Source organism: Dermacentor albipictus, chromosome 1 (genome assembly GCF_038994185.2).
Source record: "Dermacentor albipictus isolate Rhodes 1998 colony chromosome 1, USDA_Dalb.pri_finalv2, whole genome shotgun sequence".
In the NCBI taxonomy this organism is placed as follows: domain Eukaryota; kingdom Metazoa; phylum Arthropoda; class Arachnida; order Ixodida; family Ixodidae; genus Dermacentor; species Dermacentor albipictus.
This window is the reverse complement of record NC_091821.1, coordinates 155,726,955-155,743,738: the sequence shown is the minus strand read 5'-3', so window position 1 is coordinate 155,743,738 and position 16,784 is coordinate 155,726,955. Positions and strand designations below refer to the sequence as shown.

At 48.4% G+C, this 16,784-nt stretch overlaps 2 protein-coding genes across 2 annotated transcripts in view; one reads left to right on the top strand and one right to left on the bottom strand.

Moving 5' to 3' along the window:
- ush (Zinc finger protein ush) overlaps positions 1-16,784 on the bottom strand; it is a 484,642-nt gene that overhangs the window by 402,998 nt on the left and 64,860 nt on the right. The gene's annotated exons all lie outside the window — the stretch shown is intronic.
- LOC135916578 (uncharacterized) lies at positions 11,260-13,439 on the top strand. Its single transcript, XM_065450017.2, has 3 exons — positions 11,260-11,487; positions 11,998-12,133; positions 12,572-13,439. Exons 1-3 carry the CDS (start codon positions 11,357-11,359, stop codon positions 12,983-12,985), a joined length of 681 nt encoding a protein of 226 aa, XP_065306089.2. The 5' UTR covers positions 11,260-11,356; the 3' UTR covers positions 12,986-13,439.

Sequence of the window (16,784 nt, the reverse complement as noted above, 5' to 3'; positions counted from 1 at the left end):
CGAAGGAAAAGACTTAAAGAGTTGGCGCCCCCCTCTTCAATTGCATCCCGCCAGCACAAATCAAGACCGGAGAAAGTGATCGGATTTCGAAAGAGGTAAGACTGACAGGCACCGTCAACATTTACGTTATAATACCAAATCAATCAACTAATTGGCACAGCAAAAACAGACGCAGCTGTAGCAGGTTTTGGCCGGTCGAGCTATTTCTGCTATTCTCAAAGTTTTACGTATGATGATTAGACCGTGTGTTTCTGTGACAACATTTGTGAAAAATTGGGGAATCAAGTCAAGATGAAAATTCTCGCTGACCAAACTTCAAACAGTCTCGGACATAACTGCGTGATAAATGGCCAATACAATTATGAATAATAGATACACTAATATTTTTTTTAATATGTTCACTGTGAGACACATTGTACTTGGCAACTCCCTTCTTGGCCTATCGCCACCCCGTACCTGTGTTCAAGAGTGAAAGAAGTATTACTGGGCCATCAATACATTCTGCTCTTGTACAATGGAGTGAGTCAGTACTCAAGGCATAAGCTTTTGCGATATAAGCTCTGTGCATAGCACCAGTTTCGAATAATGTGGACTCAAATGTGCCGTGAAATGCACTGCTGTTCCAGTTAACAGTTCCCGTGATGCATTTTTCTTCACACTGAGGAAGCGCAGATTGGAAATTGCGAGACCGCCCTTTTTTTAAAACTGTGTATACGTATACTGGCAGAAGTAACGCTGTGCTTATCAAACCGCTCGCATTCAAGCCAAAACGTGGAGTTATGCTTTTATCTCCACGTTGTTCACAACGCACTTTGTGGCGCGACGCTGCCACCTTCAGTTGCTCTCACTTTATTGCGACAACTGAGAATACCAGAGCTTCTTCGAGCTCGCGTGCGTTCTGCTGCGAGTGCCAGGCCAGTCACTAGACTGCAGCTGCGCAGTCCTGAGGTACGCAACATACTCCCATCGAGATTCCTTATCTGCGGACAGAATCAGCGTGGCAACTCCCTTCTTGGCCTATCGCCACCCCGTACCTGTGTTCAAGAGTGAAAGAAGTATTAGTGGGCCATCAATAATACATCTGCTCTTGTTCACACTAACAACCGCTGCAGTGCTCACTGTTACATCTGCACGAATGGCTCTGTCATCCACATCATCTGCAACTAGTGTTAGCTTCCGTCAGTGAGCAGGTGCCATCTGTGCCACGCTAGGTGCGGGACTTGACCTATAGCCACCGAACTAGCTGATCATACTGCGGATCAAAATGCTCAGTCTCTGACTCACGAGCGGCTCTGCAGCCAGTGAAGTCACAACGCCCACAGGAGAAGCTCGTGAGCGACCTGTGCTTGTCTCGCCAGACTTCTGCAGAGAAGGCATTCTCTGGTGTGACGCCGGCAACTGTGGTCTAGGTGTCGTCCTTGCCCAACTAAATGAACACGGAAAAGAGCATCCTGCGTTGTACCTCAGTCGAAAACTGACAGCGCGAGAAGAGGCGTTTAGCACCTCGGAAAAAGAATGTTTGTGCATAGTATGGGCAATTCAAAAGCTAGGATGCGATATTAAAGTCGAGAGCGACCATTGCCCTCTTGTATGGCTGAAGCAAATGTCGGAAACAAACGGGAGACGGATGAGATGGTCCCATTTGGCCGGAATAAAAAAGCAGACGGGCTGAGCCGGGGACGTTAAGCAACGCACTCAGAGTAATATCGCTAGCGATGTTATTGAGTTAGGCAACCTATTTCTCTCTTGTCGAGAGCTGACCCCGACTAGAAAGGAGACACAGAGAGAGTGGTAGAATATTGTAAAGCGATGCGGGGATCATAGCGTCCGGTAAGCGTGTCGCTCGTGCATGCCGACGAGAGAGAGAGAGAGAGAGAGAGAGAGAGAGAGAGAGTGTGTGTGTGTGTGTGTGTGTGTGTGTGTGTGTGTGTGTGTGTGTGTGTGTGTGTGTGTGTGTGTGTGTGTGTGTACGCGCCTGTGTATTCTCAGGGTGGTGGACACAACGAAGCGAGGGGTAGACCCGCGAGCTGCTGTGTGACATCAGCCATCACAACTAGAACGATCCCCGAGAGGTGTTCCTTACGTCTCAACACCACAAAGGCGTTAATTGGACGTTTGCCACGAGGCAAACTCCCACCCATCCATCACCGCCTATCGAGACGTCAACGCAGTGGGGACACCGACTGTTGACGGGTCCACAAAATGCCACTAGCCCCACCACTACCTGACAGCTTGAACTAATGATGAGGGGGGGCATCAAAAGCTACCGAACAACGACGGCGACTTTGGATTCGCAGGTTGCTATCCTGCCGCATGTTCCATACCATCGGGCTTCGGAGGCCGCGTTACTGCGGAGCGTTGCGATAGCACAGGCGTGGTATCGCAACGGATTCGACGATTGTGATTTGCTGCTAGACAGTCTTCAGATTCACTAGTCGACTCGCCTAGGCAGAGGACAAAGGGTCCTGATGTGAGCTCGGACGTTTAACTTGCTCCTTTATAGAGTGGGCTTCCGTTACTGGAGCTGTCTAAGCCAATAAACCCCTTTTCCTTCATTTATACTAGTTGACGTATTCGTCGATGGGCTTGGTGGATTTCTTGCCCTAACGCCACCCTACACTCTAAAGAAACTTTACACCCTTTGGGGCTTATCTTGTCCCCAAATAATAATCGTAATCTGCCTTGCTTGCGTTTCCTCCCTTGAAAAACTCGGCGATCGCTACTTTTCTGTCGAGAATGCTGTGTCAAGCTGATAATGCGCAAGTCGTTCGTGACTAGGAAGTGCCGGGCTCGCAGCGTTAAAGAAAGGAAATGCGGGCAGGACAGATGACGATTATTGTTTGGGGACAAAATACAACCCAGAGGGTGTAAAATTTTGTTAGAGTGCACTCTTATGCAAAATTACATCCTTTTGCCACACAACAATAATCCTCATCTGCCTTGTCCGCATTTCCTTTTTTTAACGCGGCGAGCCCGGTACTTCCAAGTCACGAACGGCATGCCCGTTATCAGCATGACAGAGCAATGTCGACAGGAAAGTAGCGAGCGCAGCGTTTTCAAGGAAGGAAACGCAAGCAAGACAGATAACGACTATCGTTGTGTGGCAAATATACACCCCAAAGGGTGTACATTTGCTTAAGAATGTGTAAGCCGCAACACTATTTTGTAATAGCGAGTGAAGGGTAGGTGCCGTGCAAGCGTCACTAGAGTGAAAAAAAAATTACGGGGTTTTACATGCCAAAACCACTTTCTAATTATGAGGCACGCCGTAGGGGTGGGGCTCCGGAAATTTCGACCACCTGGGGTTCTTTAACGTGCACCTAAATCTAAGTGCACGGGCGTTTTCGCATTTCGCCACCATCGTACTAGAGAGAGAGAGAGAGAGAGAGAGAGAGAGGAGGGGGGAGGAGGGGATGAAGGAAAGGACTAGAATAAGAACTGCTGCTGCAGTGTTAGTAGCACTTGTTTTCGTTCTCCTTTTGTGCTGTATATACAAGCGATGCTGTCGCCTTGTCATAGACCTGCGCGACACATCATATTCAGCGCCGAATACGGGCTCGCTGTAAGGTGCTGCTGCTTGAGCAGCACTTCGGCACATGGCCGTGAGAGGAATAATGTGATGCGCCATCCGTTGTAGTTGTTCAAGATATGCAGGAATTAAACGCCCAAGGTTTTTCCTACTGAGAACGTGGCACCCGGAGTGGGGCAAGAGACATAAAATGCTTTCGTTTCGAGAATCCTCCGTACGTGACTGAATTCTTATTATGCCTACGTTCAAGTTCGCTATGTAGACCCTACCTACAACGAACGTGTCATCCTTCCGCTTAGCCTTCTTTCTACTTTAATTCAAAAGACACCCTATACCACAAACCACGACATCAGAGAGCAACTGCTGCAAAATAAAAGGGGAAAAAACTGGCCATTTAGTGCATGAAGGGTTAATAGTAACCTCGGTCAGCCTAATCTCAAAGAATAAAATGAAGCTGCGCAGCGCACGTGCGTTCCTAGCCGGCGCGCTGCTTCACTGTGTAGTTTGCAGCGCCACTCGGTCGCCCGAGTGAGAAACACGAACAGCAGCACGCTTGTATAGTGGTTCCTAAAGTTACCGAGGCTACAGCGGCGCGTGCCCGATGCCTCGTCGCGTCCGGTCTCGACCACAGAGACTCGTTTTGGGACTCTCTGGACGACGTGCACCCTTATCTCAAAGAAGTGCTACCAGTGCACCGCTTCGTCGCTATTGCATCGTCAAATTCCCATCTAAAATCCCGAAGCAGTTATCTGGACTCTCGAAGAAAAGAAGAGAGAAGAAAGGAGTCGTCAAGATCCAGATAGCGCTCTGTCTACGCACCACAGCCAGAAGGCGAAAACCTCGACGCGCTAGTCATACGATATCCCGAGGAGACTGAGACACGCATACAAAAAAGCGGCGTCGATACGAGAGAAGCGGTCCATGCACAACCGCAGAGACGGCAAGCGTGAAGATAGCCGCCAATGGCGGCAAGCACGTGAGGCTGCAGCGTTCTGGAACTTTGTTCCGTTCGCCCGATGAATCGGAAGCTTGCAGTTCTTGGAAACGTGAGAACAACGTGGCCGTCTATTCGCACCTGCGTGACTTCGTCAAGCGAACGCTGACTTAACGTAGGGAGTGAAGTTGTTCAACTCAAGAACAAAGCTTCACCACTACCGCAGACATACGAAGACGCTCTCCTTCCCACAGGCGCCACACGTCTGTGATGCTTGTCGTTCGGCGAATTCAGCTCAAAGGGGCCACAGGGATCCCACCTGGACGCATCACTGTAAAGGTATACTGCTGCCTTCGGGTATGACGTGTTGTAGCACGGTGAGAAACGTAGTCTTATTTGGCACTACAACGACCGTGGCTTAAGGCATGCACCTACTATCCGTCACAAGGATTTTATTTCTATGCTATTTCGTTTCATGCTTCGTCAGTCGTAAGAGAGACGCGAATCCGGCCGCGATGGGATCAGCCGACCGTGAACAACGAATGTTAAAGAGCGCCATATAAATAGAGCGGGAGGCATCACTACAATATCGCGGTGCCTCGGGATCAAAATTAATCTAGAGCCTTACACTATACGGTGTATCTCATTGTCTTAGCGTAACATTGTGACGAATCAATCATCATCACGAATCAATCTACCAACAACTGGAAAACTGAAAGTGACAAGGGGGCAGGATTGATAAAGCAAAAGAGAAAAGACCCACTCACTCATCCATGACTTGACTCCTGCTCAGTTCACAATGGATGTGTATTGCACTAAAGCTATGAAGACCTTAGCTACTCGTGGGTCAGATTCACCCCAGCTTAAGCTATGAGGTATCAGACCAATACGTCCTTGAGGTTCTTTCTCCCAACCATATTTAGCACTTAAGGAAGTGCTTCTAGAGCCGGTTATAAAAGTTCCTTTCGTTCGATTTTATTCCTTCCTTATCATTCACCACTGACGGCCAGCCGATACCGATGATTGCGTGATAGGAACGCCATTGGTACTACTGATGAAGCGCGAAAAGAAGTAGTATTGGAATACATTCGTTAGTAATGCGGGCCTAGGTATGTCGTATGGCGCTTGTCAAATATGCAGTGATAGCACTTTTATTCTTCATATATACATTTGTGCGTGTATCGAAATCAAAAACCACTGGGCAATGAACAAGGCTCTGCCTGCCCTCTGGGCTGTCCTGACTCGCCAGGAACCCTCCAGTCACAGGAGTGAGGACAGCCGAACAGAATGAGCAGAAAAAGAAGGTTTATTTACATCTTGCAGCAAGTAGCCGATTCTAGTAAGAGCTCTCACTAGAATATGCTACTTGCTGGGAGATGAAGATAAGCCTCTTCTTTCTTTTTTTTTCCGCTCCTTTTTTCGAACGTCCTCATCCCTATGACCGAAGGGTTCCTGGCTTACTAGTCACGGCAGAGGCGTATTCAGCAAACTTCTCCCATGTAAGAGCGTTTCCTCATTGGCCAGCATTCGGCCATCCTTTGTGATAAAGAAGGGTCGCCTCGGCGATGGAAAGCCGCAGACAGCGCTAACGCGGGTTTATGTAGAGAAAGCTGCGAAGAAGATCCCTATAATTATAGATCACAATGCTCATGTAACTAATTACAAAGATTCGCAAAAAAAGACGTACTCAGCGTCCACGACTCACATGGCAGGTGTCAGAAAAAATTACGTAAGGGAAGGCCGGCAGCGAAAGCTGAGTCTACGGAAATCATCGCAGTATCATCAGAGTATCAAGAAGCCACACACATCGAAATGGCCCTGTCGCTATTGAAACAATAAAACGCTATAGCATAAAACACGTATGTACGTTGAACTTTTTTGATACGAAAATACGCGGCTCCGTTTTTCAGTCGCGAATGTCATCACTGTGAGCGACCAGTCGCCCATTAATGCCCCTCAATGTTTCAGCCAGGGCGAGGGACACGACTGCGCTTCGCAGCCGCCTTGTGTGTAACTTCACGGAACGAACAAAAACAATGGAAAAGCCGGACTATTAAGGACGTCTTTCTTCACTACTCGTCAAATGCGAGCAAGATGGTCAACATTATTGTTGTTTCAGGATGAAAAAAGTCATGATTGTCGCAAGATGTAAGAATTGGGCAGAAACCATCGACGATGATTACCAATGTAAGCGAAGAGCCGGAACGAACAAGAGGGCGCGCGAGAGAGAGGGAGCGTTTTTCTTGCAGAGCCCGACCATCGACCACCGAGCAGCAACGAAAACGGCCGAGAGAGCCAAGGAGAGCCATTCGCTTTAAAACACGAAGAACGAACTACGTGACATTCGAGTCGGCACATTCTTCAGGGGACGTATTCTCGGACGATCGCTTTCGGCGGTATCACTTTCAGTGCGCGCTGCTTACTGGCTGGTTGAGCAAAACCGGATGAGCTGATTGGCTGGTTGAGCACTACACCTCACGCGAAGGCGATAGTATCCCCGAAAGTGATCTTCCAAGAATACGTCCCCAATGCTCTTTCTCGTTTCTGAGCGAGCCCTAAATCATTTCACATTCACAATTTGAAGGTGTTTGGCTTTCAAGCCACCAAAGTAGCGCTATGTGTACCAGAAGTAAGGCGTGGAACGAGTGGTTAAGCAGCTAGTCACGTCCGCTGTTGAATCGGTATGCTCGACCCAATTTTTATTCAAGCACCGTTCCTCAGACGAATGCGTGTTCCAAAAATTGCCCCCAAGAATGTATTGGCGAGACAACACAGGGCTTCGAGCCTGCACGCTAAATTGGCTTGAGGAAAGCATCAGTTTCGAACTCGTAGCCGCCACACGACAAACATAAATTAAACCTGTCCAAACATTTTCTGGCCTTCCAGGGTGACGCTCGCCTAACATAGGAAATTGATGGCTCCTGGACGCGGGCTCACCGCCGGCGCGAAACGAGCCCTGGTGCGCGGTCCTTGCTCCACAGTCGGGCACCGCGCCCCCTGAGCACATGCCGACTTGAGTGACCCAGTTAGGCTCCGCACAGAGTGCGAACGTGCAATTAAACGGCGCGACGTGGACCAAAGCGAAAGAAACTGGGTCCAGCTGACTGCACGACCGAGATAACCTCTGCCGTCAAGATACCGACAACAAGTCCGCGGAGGAAAATAACCTCCTCCCTTAGTGCAACCTCCGCGTTATCAGCAAGAGCGTTAGTTTGCTTCAACGCCTCGTCGATAAGAAATAAAAAAGAAGCCTCGTTATCGCCAGTGACCTCCGGGCTTGGCAGGATAGCAAGGAGGCGGCAGCTTATCGTTATCGGCGTCCTCGGCTGCAGATGGCGTTATCGGGCGCACGGAACCGGACCCGCTATCGGACCGCTTAGTGGCAGCGGCCCCGTTGTCAGGTTGCCGGTTGTCTTATCGCTGACTCCTCGCTTATCGGCCCTATTTGCGAGCGCCTCTCGTCGCCTCCTTTTTCTTCGGCGGTGCAACGATAGGCTCTGTTATGGCGCATGAGAGCCAGGCAAGCGTGAAACCGACTACGTGTGTTGCACGGGCGGTACTTGGCGAACATGCAGCTGCGCAAGGAGTTGCGACTGCAACGAGATTGTGGCAAGCTAACAGTACCGAAAAATTTTAAGGCAATATTCTGCTCAGTACATAATAGCGTATGTTTGTGTGATTGGGCGAGGGGGGGGTGTAGCTATAGCATAATTGTTGGAGGTGGTACTTCTGATCTGATCACGAGGCACTTCCTTGTGGGGGCTCCGGATAATTTTTGACCACCTGGAATTCTCAAAAGTCCGCGCAGTCTGGATTGACCTCGTGCTGAGCAGCTTAACAGCTCACTGATTTTATACATGTTGAAGGACACATCATATAAGGTTAACACACACTGAAATCAAACGAACAAACAAAGAAACTTAAACCGCAAATCGATACGTGTGCCATTATTACTGTTTCTTTTATTGATGTTGAAAAGTACCGTACGCGCCATAAGAAAGTTGTTTTGTCGTGTTGTATTTTTCTTTCCGCGCTCATCCTTCCCCTCTGGCATTATCAATACTATTAAAAACGCAAAGTTAATACGTTCAGTGTGCTTTAAAGTTTAAGAAAAAAGGAGAAAGAAAGCTCATTGTCATTGTGATTTTCTTGGCTTAATTACCAGTAGTCTTATTTTAAGATCAACAACCATAGCCCCCGCAAACGTAACTTGGCAGGGACTCAGGTAACACAACTGGAACACCAAGGCATTACTTAGCAGATTCTGGGGATGGATATCTCGAAAGTGGTGCTGGTCATATGATTTCTGTTAAGAAGACCCGACTCCTCTACTGGTGGGCTTCAATTTCGGACTGTAATATATGCCCTAAACTGAATAATGAGAAAAATAATGAGCGAATCTTTGTAGTTAGTTACTTGAACATTTCGATCGCTCATGCAAGTAATTTCCGCATCTTCCAGAAACCCACCTGAAAAGGCGGAAAAGCGCAACCTCTTACATGAGATCGAAAAAAGAAAGAAAAAAATAGATCGGATACGAAAGAAAGCATAATAATACAAAAAAGAGCTAGTGTTATATCGCCACTACAATTTTACAGTACGGTCCACTCTTAGAGGGAACATGCGAGCGCGTGGCCGTAGGCCCGCGGTGCGCTTACTACTGGCGCGATTTCGAAACGCAGAGCTAGCGCATAGATTCATAAAGGCGGCGCGTGCCCTGGGTCGCATGCTACTTCCCCGCCCCAGCGCTCGGTGCGGGATAGTAAGCGCTGGCTTGCGCTCCCGGCTTTCTTTCTTTTTTTCTCGCAGTGTGAACCAAGTGATACCGACCCTGTCTTGCGCTTGTTGAATGGGCGGGCATCTTATGGATGGAAGAGCAAGCGTGGTATGCCCGCTACATCGGGCTTCAATTGCCTTGTCTATTACGAAAAGTGGCCAGATGCTGCGAGCAGTATGCGAAAAACATGTGACTAGCTCATTGGTGAGCACGGACACAAGGTTGCGGAAGTGACGTCCTTCGCTATCACTTTTGCAGGATTCCACAGTTATAAGTTGCTTCATAACCATTATTCGTGTGAATTTCCTCAGCTGAGAGCAGCGCGCTTGCTCTTATTTTCATTTCACGCATCGGCGTTCTTTTTTAGCGCTTTACAGAGCATGGTCGTGGGCCAAAAGACCAGCTTTGCACCCTTCTAAAGTCGTGTGGCTAGTTCTGGCTCCATATCCCCGAGTCACAAAATATAACGAATAAATTTACTCCTATACGTTTAGTTTCATGTGTCGTTCTATGCACACCTTATTACAGCAAATCTGTATATGGCGAGCCGATTCGTCTGTCCGTCCGTCTGTCGTCCGTACGCCAAAAACTACGGCGCAACCTAATGCGCATGTGCGAAAAAAAAAGAGGCGCGCGACTGGCTGCGCCAGTGGTGACGTCGTTGCTCTTCGACGCAGCCGAGCGTACGGTCGGCAGTTTCTCTCAGATTCCGAAATGGGTAGGCCACGCGTCATACGTACTCCTGAGGAGCAGCAGCTTTCGATCAGCAACTCCGCAAGCAGAACCGGGGACGAGCTCGTCTACGCCGTGCCTATGCTGCAGCCCGGGCACAAGAACAGGCTCGTGCAGCCGAGCGCAAGCAGCAGCGGCGTACCGAGGATCCGAGAGCGTGCCAAACCGTCGTTTAATAAACCGCCAGGATTAACCCAGTGATAAACACCGGGGCCGCACGTTTCAGCTTCGCAGGTTTACCATCTCTAGGGAGTGCTTGGGCGGTGATTTTTTGTTCATTGCGCGCACGTGTTGGTGTAACAGAATAATTTTCATAAAACTGCATGTCCAATTGATATCGCAAATATCCGAACTGCGGAGCTTCTGCGGACGTTGCTCCAGTGAGCAAGGATTTAGTCGAATTGATACTGGCGAGAGGCTGCAGCAACAAATAAAAAAAACAATTTTTTTTCTTCTTGTTAACTACCCGACTAGCAGCAGGCAGAGTGGCGACTAGATAAATCGTTAGCAGTGTGTTCAATGTGGCTGGTTGGTTCAGCTTAGAATAAAAACAGGAACAGCGCAACACAGAACGAGCGAGTAAAGGGCACAGGACAGCGCTCTGTCCTGTGCCCTTTACTCGCCCGTCCTGTGTTGCGCTGTTCCTGTTTTTATTCTTATACCCCTGTCACACGGGCGTTTGGAAGGCCTTCCAACCGATAGTCATTTGACTCAAAGATCAAGTTCGAGCTGCTACACGGGCGGTTTCGAAGGCCGCCGAGTCAATAGTCTATCGAGTCAACGGAGCACCTTACAACTCTATTGAAATCTCGATGGCCTTTGAGAAACGGAAACGGAAATAGCGCTAACGTGCCCTCTCGTTCACAGTGTGCCCGTACTCACGGTTAAAAAGAACAAATCAAACCAAAATGCTCTAAATATACAATATATGAGTGTTATTAATTATTCAATAAAGTATTTTTTGCCACTTTATACGTGCGAACTGCACATACTCTCGACAACAGCGACGTGCTTGTGTTCCTTCCTCCATGTTGTCTAGTACACTCTCCCTCTACTCCAGCTACCGTCATATCGCCGCCATATTGCTCTCTGCATTGTGTGTTTTTGTCTGCGTACTTTCTTGCTTCCTTTTCCTGTTCCGCGTGTTTAGTTTATCTTGCAGTTTTTTTTTTATCATTAACGTAATAGGTAGTGTATAACTTTTTTTTTCCTCACCTCACAGAAGTGTTTTCTCGGGCGAGTGAATTTTTTTGCGTGTGTGTGTGAGTTTGAAATGGAGCGCGCCCAGCCGCAGAAGAAAAAAAAAGTAGCGCCATCGCAAGCGCGGCAGCTATGGGGAGAGCGCGAAACGGAGCTCCTCATAGATTTGTGGGAGGATCGCCTTATGGACCTACGCCGTCAGAAGAGAAATAGCGGCGTTTACGACGATATCGCCGCGGCCCTGCAGCAGGTGGGCTATGAAAGAACTCGGCTGCAAGTTCACCACAAGATTGAAAATCTTGCGCAGACTTATCGGTAAGTGGCTTTCATAAATTTGTCCGATCACCTTACGATTAACCGTTTGCAGGGGCTTGGCCGTGAGAGAGAAAGGTGTTTATTGAGAAAAAAAAAATGAACAGGTGGATCTTTGCAAAATTTCATTTGTCGTGGAATTTTTGTTCCGCCACCCCATCACACTTTTAATGAGCCGTAAACTCGGCCTCGAACGAGCATAACTTTTCAAGAATATTGCTTGTGCATGATGCAGTTGGTTAGTGTCTAAACTCAAGGTAATTGACTAATGTGACTTCAGAGGTCCGATGCGGAAAGTTACACCGCAGCATACTGTGCGAAAATTATAGTCACGTGACGAGGATTTCAAAAAACAATTTGGTTACGTTCGAATAAAACGTAATAAGACTCTCTGGTGTTCCTGTTCCACTTATCGATACCTCGGTTAGGCGAATTTGATCAGTACATTTTTGTATCTGTGCCCGCACATGCATCTTTATAGTTAACCAAACCTTCTCTTTTATAACATTTCAGGTTTTGGCTGAAAAATCAAAAGACTGGCGCTGGCGCCATACCTTGGACGCATTTCTGGAGAATACACAGTTTTCTGGGGACACTCCCGGCCAACGACCCATCAAGGGCTCAAGAGAGCCAGGTTACTGTTGAAGAGGTATAGCATTTTTTAAAAGCCTCCAGTAAGTGTAGAATAATCTGTGAAGCCATTCACTTGCTCGATGACGTAACTGAATGTGCACAAATTGTTCCATTACATGCTACTTTGTAGGATGAAAGTGCTGCATTGTCGTAAATTGTGGCTCATACTGCTGGTTGCAGGTACTACTTTTCCATGCATGTACAGTCATCAGGATAGTATAAGCGCATAAAAATAATAGCTGTTTGCTGGCACCCAGTCATTGCAATAACATAAAAGAGAGGCGAGGTGCGTTCCCATTTTGTTGGCGTTCTCTGTTTAACTACAACACTTACAATAGAGTATGCATCGGTGTGCGTATTATTGCGTCAGAGTGTTGAGACCCATGACGGAATGTCATCTTTCAAAACATTCTGAAGTTATCAAAGATGCAAGTAACATTAAATCATTGTGCAGGTCATCATGGAGATGATAAACGGCGGCGAAAATGCTGTTGACAATGAGAACAGGCTGCAATGGGAGGATAGTGCGCCCATCAGACCTCTGGACAGCCCAGGACCGAACTCCCCGTCCACGTGCAGCCCGGCCTCCAGCAGTCCAGCCTCTCCCAGTCCGGCATCCTCCAGCCCGGCCTCCTCCAGCCCTGCCATCAACAGTGCCACCCCTGCTAGTGTGGCTACTACAAGCCGGGGTCCAAAGAGGAAGGCGGGTGATGACTTCAAGCAGCAGATACTGGCTGAACACAAACTGCTGAGGGAGCAGCTGGTGGCGAGCCGTCAGAGAGAGTACGAGCAAAGAGAGCGACACATGCAAATGCAAGAAAAGTTTTTTAATTCCATGTCAAAATATTTAGAAAGAAGTTCCAAATAAAGTTGCTGTAATGAAGTAGGAAATGGAAAATGCAGCATCCACCCAATCGGAACAGATTGTTACAAAGGAAACCTGTTTGGTCAAGAGTGTACGGGTTTTCATTGTATGAATTTGCTGCAATTGTATGGATGCCTCATTTTCCATTCCCAACTTCACCGATCTTGTGGGTTTTGTACAAAATACTTTCTTCAATGTGTGCTAAATCGCTCTTTTGAGTACAGAAGAATACTTGTGCGCTTAGTAGAAATTAACTTCTGCTAGGTGCACAAGTATTTGATGATGACTGACCTACCAAAGCATGAACGTCCTCAAAGCTTCAGCATAAAATTCTCAGCTCTGCTGGAAGTGCCTGACAAGAGCTGCTCTCACATCACTGCCTGTGCCTTCCTCAGCATCTGTGCTGTGGTCAGGCTGACGGAGGCCGCCATCATTGTTTTGAGCCTCGACCAGCCAGTGTTGGAGCACAGTGTCACCAAAATGTTCGCACACATTGTTCAGAGCACAGCAGGCACGAATGACAAGGCGGGCATTGTCGATGTTGCACTCCATCCTTTTCAAGATAAAGCGAAATCTTGCCTTGAGCCTACCAAAGGCATTCTCCACAATCCGTCGGGCTTTGGAAAGGTTGTAATTAAATAACCTTTGTTCTTCACTTAACTGTGCCCTGTGGCTGAATGGCTTGATCAGGTTTACAGTGAGTGGAAATGCTTGGTCGCATAGTATTAAGGGTGGCACAGCTGTACCACTGATTGTTGCTAGTGGTCGGCGGAACAGGGGGCCCTTGACTGCGTCTGCTAGTCTTGAGCGGTGGTACACATATGCATCGTGGCAGCGGCCAGGAGAACCCACATTGATGTACCGGAACCTATACTTGTGGTCGACCAGTGCGAGGAGGATGATGCTGTACCTGCATAAAAAAAGACCTCATTAATTCGGATTGGTAGTATTTACCCATTCTCCGTACTCTAAAAATATGACGTAGCTTGGAAGCTGTAGGTGATGTAATGAAAGTGCACACCATATCAGAGGTACGACTTACCATCCTTTATAGTTCCTATAGTCGGTGGCGCTCTCCCTGGGCGGTGAAACGGGGAAATGGCACCCGTCTAGTGCTCCTATGGCTTGCGGGAATTCCAACGTGGCCGTGAACTCGCGAATGTGCTCGGCCATGCTTGAAGCTGTGGGCATCTTGATCCACTCCGCCTCCATAGTGTGGATAACAGCCTCGCACAACTCTCTGTAGGCCACGTTGACGGTTGAGCGTCCCACAGCAAACAATTCGGCGACACTACGGTCTTCAGCTGAAGAACACAACCGGTACAAGCCAATCGCGACACGTTTATCGAGGGTGATGGCTTCACGCATGTTCGTGTTCTGACGCTCGAGCAGCGGTCTCACGGCGTCCACGATGTAGCGAAAAGTCGCCGGCGTTACGCGGAATGCACGTTTGAAAAACGTCTCACCAAGCAATGGCACAGTCTCCTCAAACCACCTCGTCCGGCGAGAGAACGACCATCTATCTCTGTTGACGCTTTGTTCGGTCACCGAGTCTATCGTCATCATCAAATTGTTGACGATCAGCAGCTCTTCCTCGATGGCGTCGGCTTCCGCTTTTGCGGCCTCAATCTCGGCATCAAGCTGCATGATCGCACCCATATAGGTTATCATAGCAGTCTTGTCATCTTGAGCTTCTGTCTCTCTGTCACCCATAGCGGTAGAGCCAGAATGCAGTCGAAGCGCAAGGCGCACAATTTCTTTCTCTATGGTCGCACTTTGAAGAGAAACATGTGCACACACACTAGAACGGCAGCCGCATCGAGTGGAGCGAACGTTGCCGCAGTTTCGTTACTCAACAACTTAAAAACTAAACATATATGTATAGCAATGTATAAACATTTTTTTTGTAGTGTATAAACAAACGTAAGAGAAATTATAGTGCTTTTAATCGTTTTTAATGTTGTTTAACTTTTTTTGACACGAAAACGAAAATAAAGGGCCGCAGCGCCACAAAATTTTGCGAGAAACGCCTGAACCTCTCAACGGCCTTTCAAAAATGCCGTGTAGCAGCGCGACAACTCCTTTGAGTCGATAGAGTTGTGGCGTTTCGAAGGCCGTTGACTGGAAGGCCTTCCAAATGTGCCCGTGTGACACAGGTATTAGATAAATCGCACCGCAGAAAAACGGATGCTCTTTCCAACGCTTGCCGAGCGCAGGGGCAGAGAAGTAGCAGACGAAGTGGGGCGCTGCGCCGCCCTTGCGACTTTATGCGCATGCGCCGCGTTACACCAATTAGCCCCGCGCGGGCCGCCGGCCACGCGCTCACCTGTTCCCTCTAAGAGTGGACCGTACTGTCCATATATAGCAGACCGCTATATAATACACGCACGTCGTGATTTCCAGGGAACCGGTCATCACACGCTGGTGTATTTCATCAAAGTTGCTGTTGAAACTGAAGTTAAAAACCTGGTTAGCGTTGGAAAGGCGACGACTACAGGCGGAGCGAAGAACGCATCCTAGACGCCAGCTCAGGTTGACACACACGGGTTCACGACCGCCCTCACTCGCACCTCTCCGTTGTAGTGAGTGTCGCCTAATTATACCGACGTACGGACGCAAGTACTTCAATCGCACGCGCGCAATTACAGGCGACGACAGCGGCTAGGAATTCATTTTACAAATACAAGTATTATGGGTCTCTTTCCTGGCACGAAGCGATGGTCGAAATGGAATTCAGCCGCGCATGCTGGTGGACACAGGTGCAGCGGTGTAACGGGGTTCTCTGATTTGTTCGCGAGGTATACCACAGGGTTACTGCAATATACATGAAGATAAGGGTGCAGCGAAGTGCCACAGCCATCGTCACGACAGCGTACTATAAGTTCACACAGGATTACGGTGGTTTTGCGATCCTTACTCCTGAGTAAACTGCAGTCCGTTAATGCTGAACAGCGATGCATATGAAACGATTGCGGTTACACGAGTACGCAGGCAAAAAACTATAGACATTCCGCTCTTGGAGCGCACCCCGCTGGCAAGTTCACGGCAAGCCAACGGTCTCCCGCCGCGGCACAGCGACTGCGTTTGGAAAGCGCAAGGAAAAAGGTTTTGATTACGGTCTCTGCGGCTGCATTTACAAGGTAAACCCTCGAGGCGAGTTATCTCGGCTCCTTTTCTAGGCTTGGCATATTGGAGACGCATTTGCAAATATATCTGAATTGTTTTCAAACCTGTCAACACCTGAGTGGTGAGATATTGAGAAAAAGAAGAGACGCTTCTTTACACTCACTATAGGCCCCATCCAGTGAACAGGCGGCGCCACTGAGCAGCAGCGGTTCAGCAGCTCAGCGCCGCCTGTGGCGAGCGGCGCGATACTGAGAAGGTGGAAAGACCGCGAAATTTGAACTATGTATACACATGTCGCTGAAAGCAGCCCATATATCCGTGATTCGCCGTTTTTTGTGTACATGAAGGCGCACAAAGAAATGTTCATGAAGGTGCAAGCGTTGGGGAGGAAGAAGAATAAGTGTATCTGGCTGGTCGCTGTCTTTGTGCGGTGCTCTGGTTTTTCTGTTTGTTTTTTTTTCTATTGACATTTACGGTCAGCATTGACGACGATTGACTAACGTGGCGTCGGGTGAAGACTCAGCGGGCCGGGCGCCTTTGTAAACGTCCGGAAAAAGCTTCGGGTTGTTGTCAGGATGACTTTCAATAGTGCTTTGTTTCTCCATTGACGAAATGCTTAGAGCATATCCTGGTTTTGATTCGTTTGGGGCCCACACGGTGCCATCTGCAGCTGAAT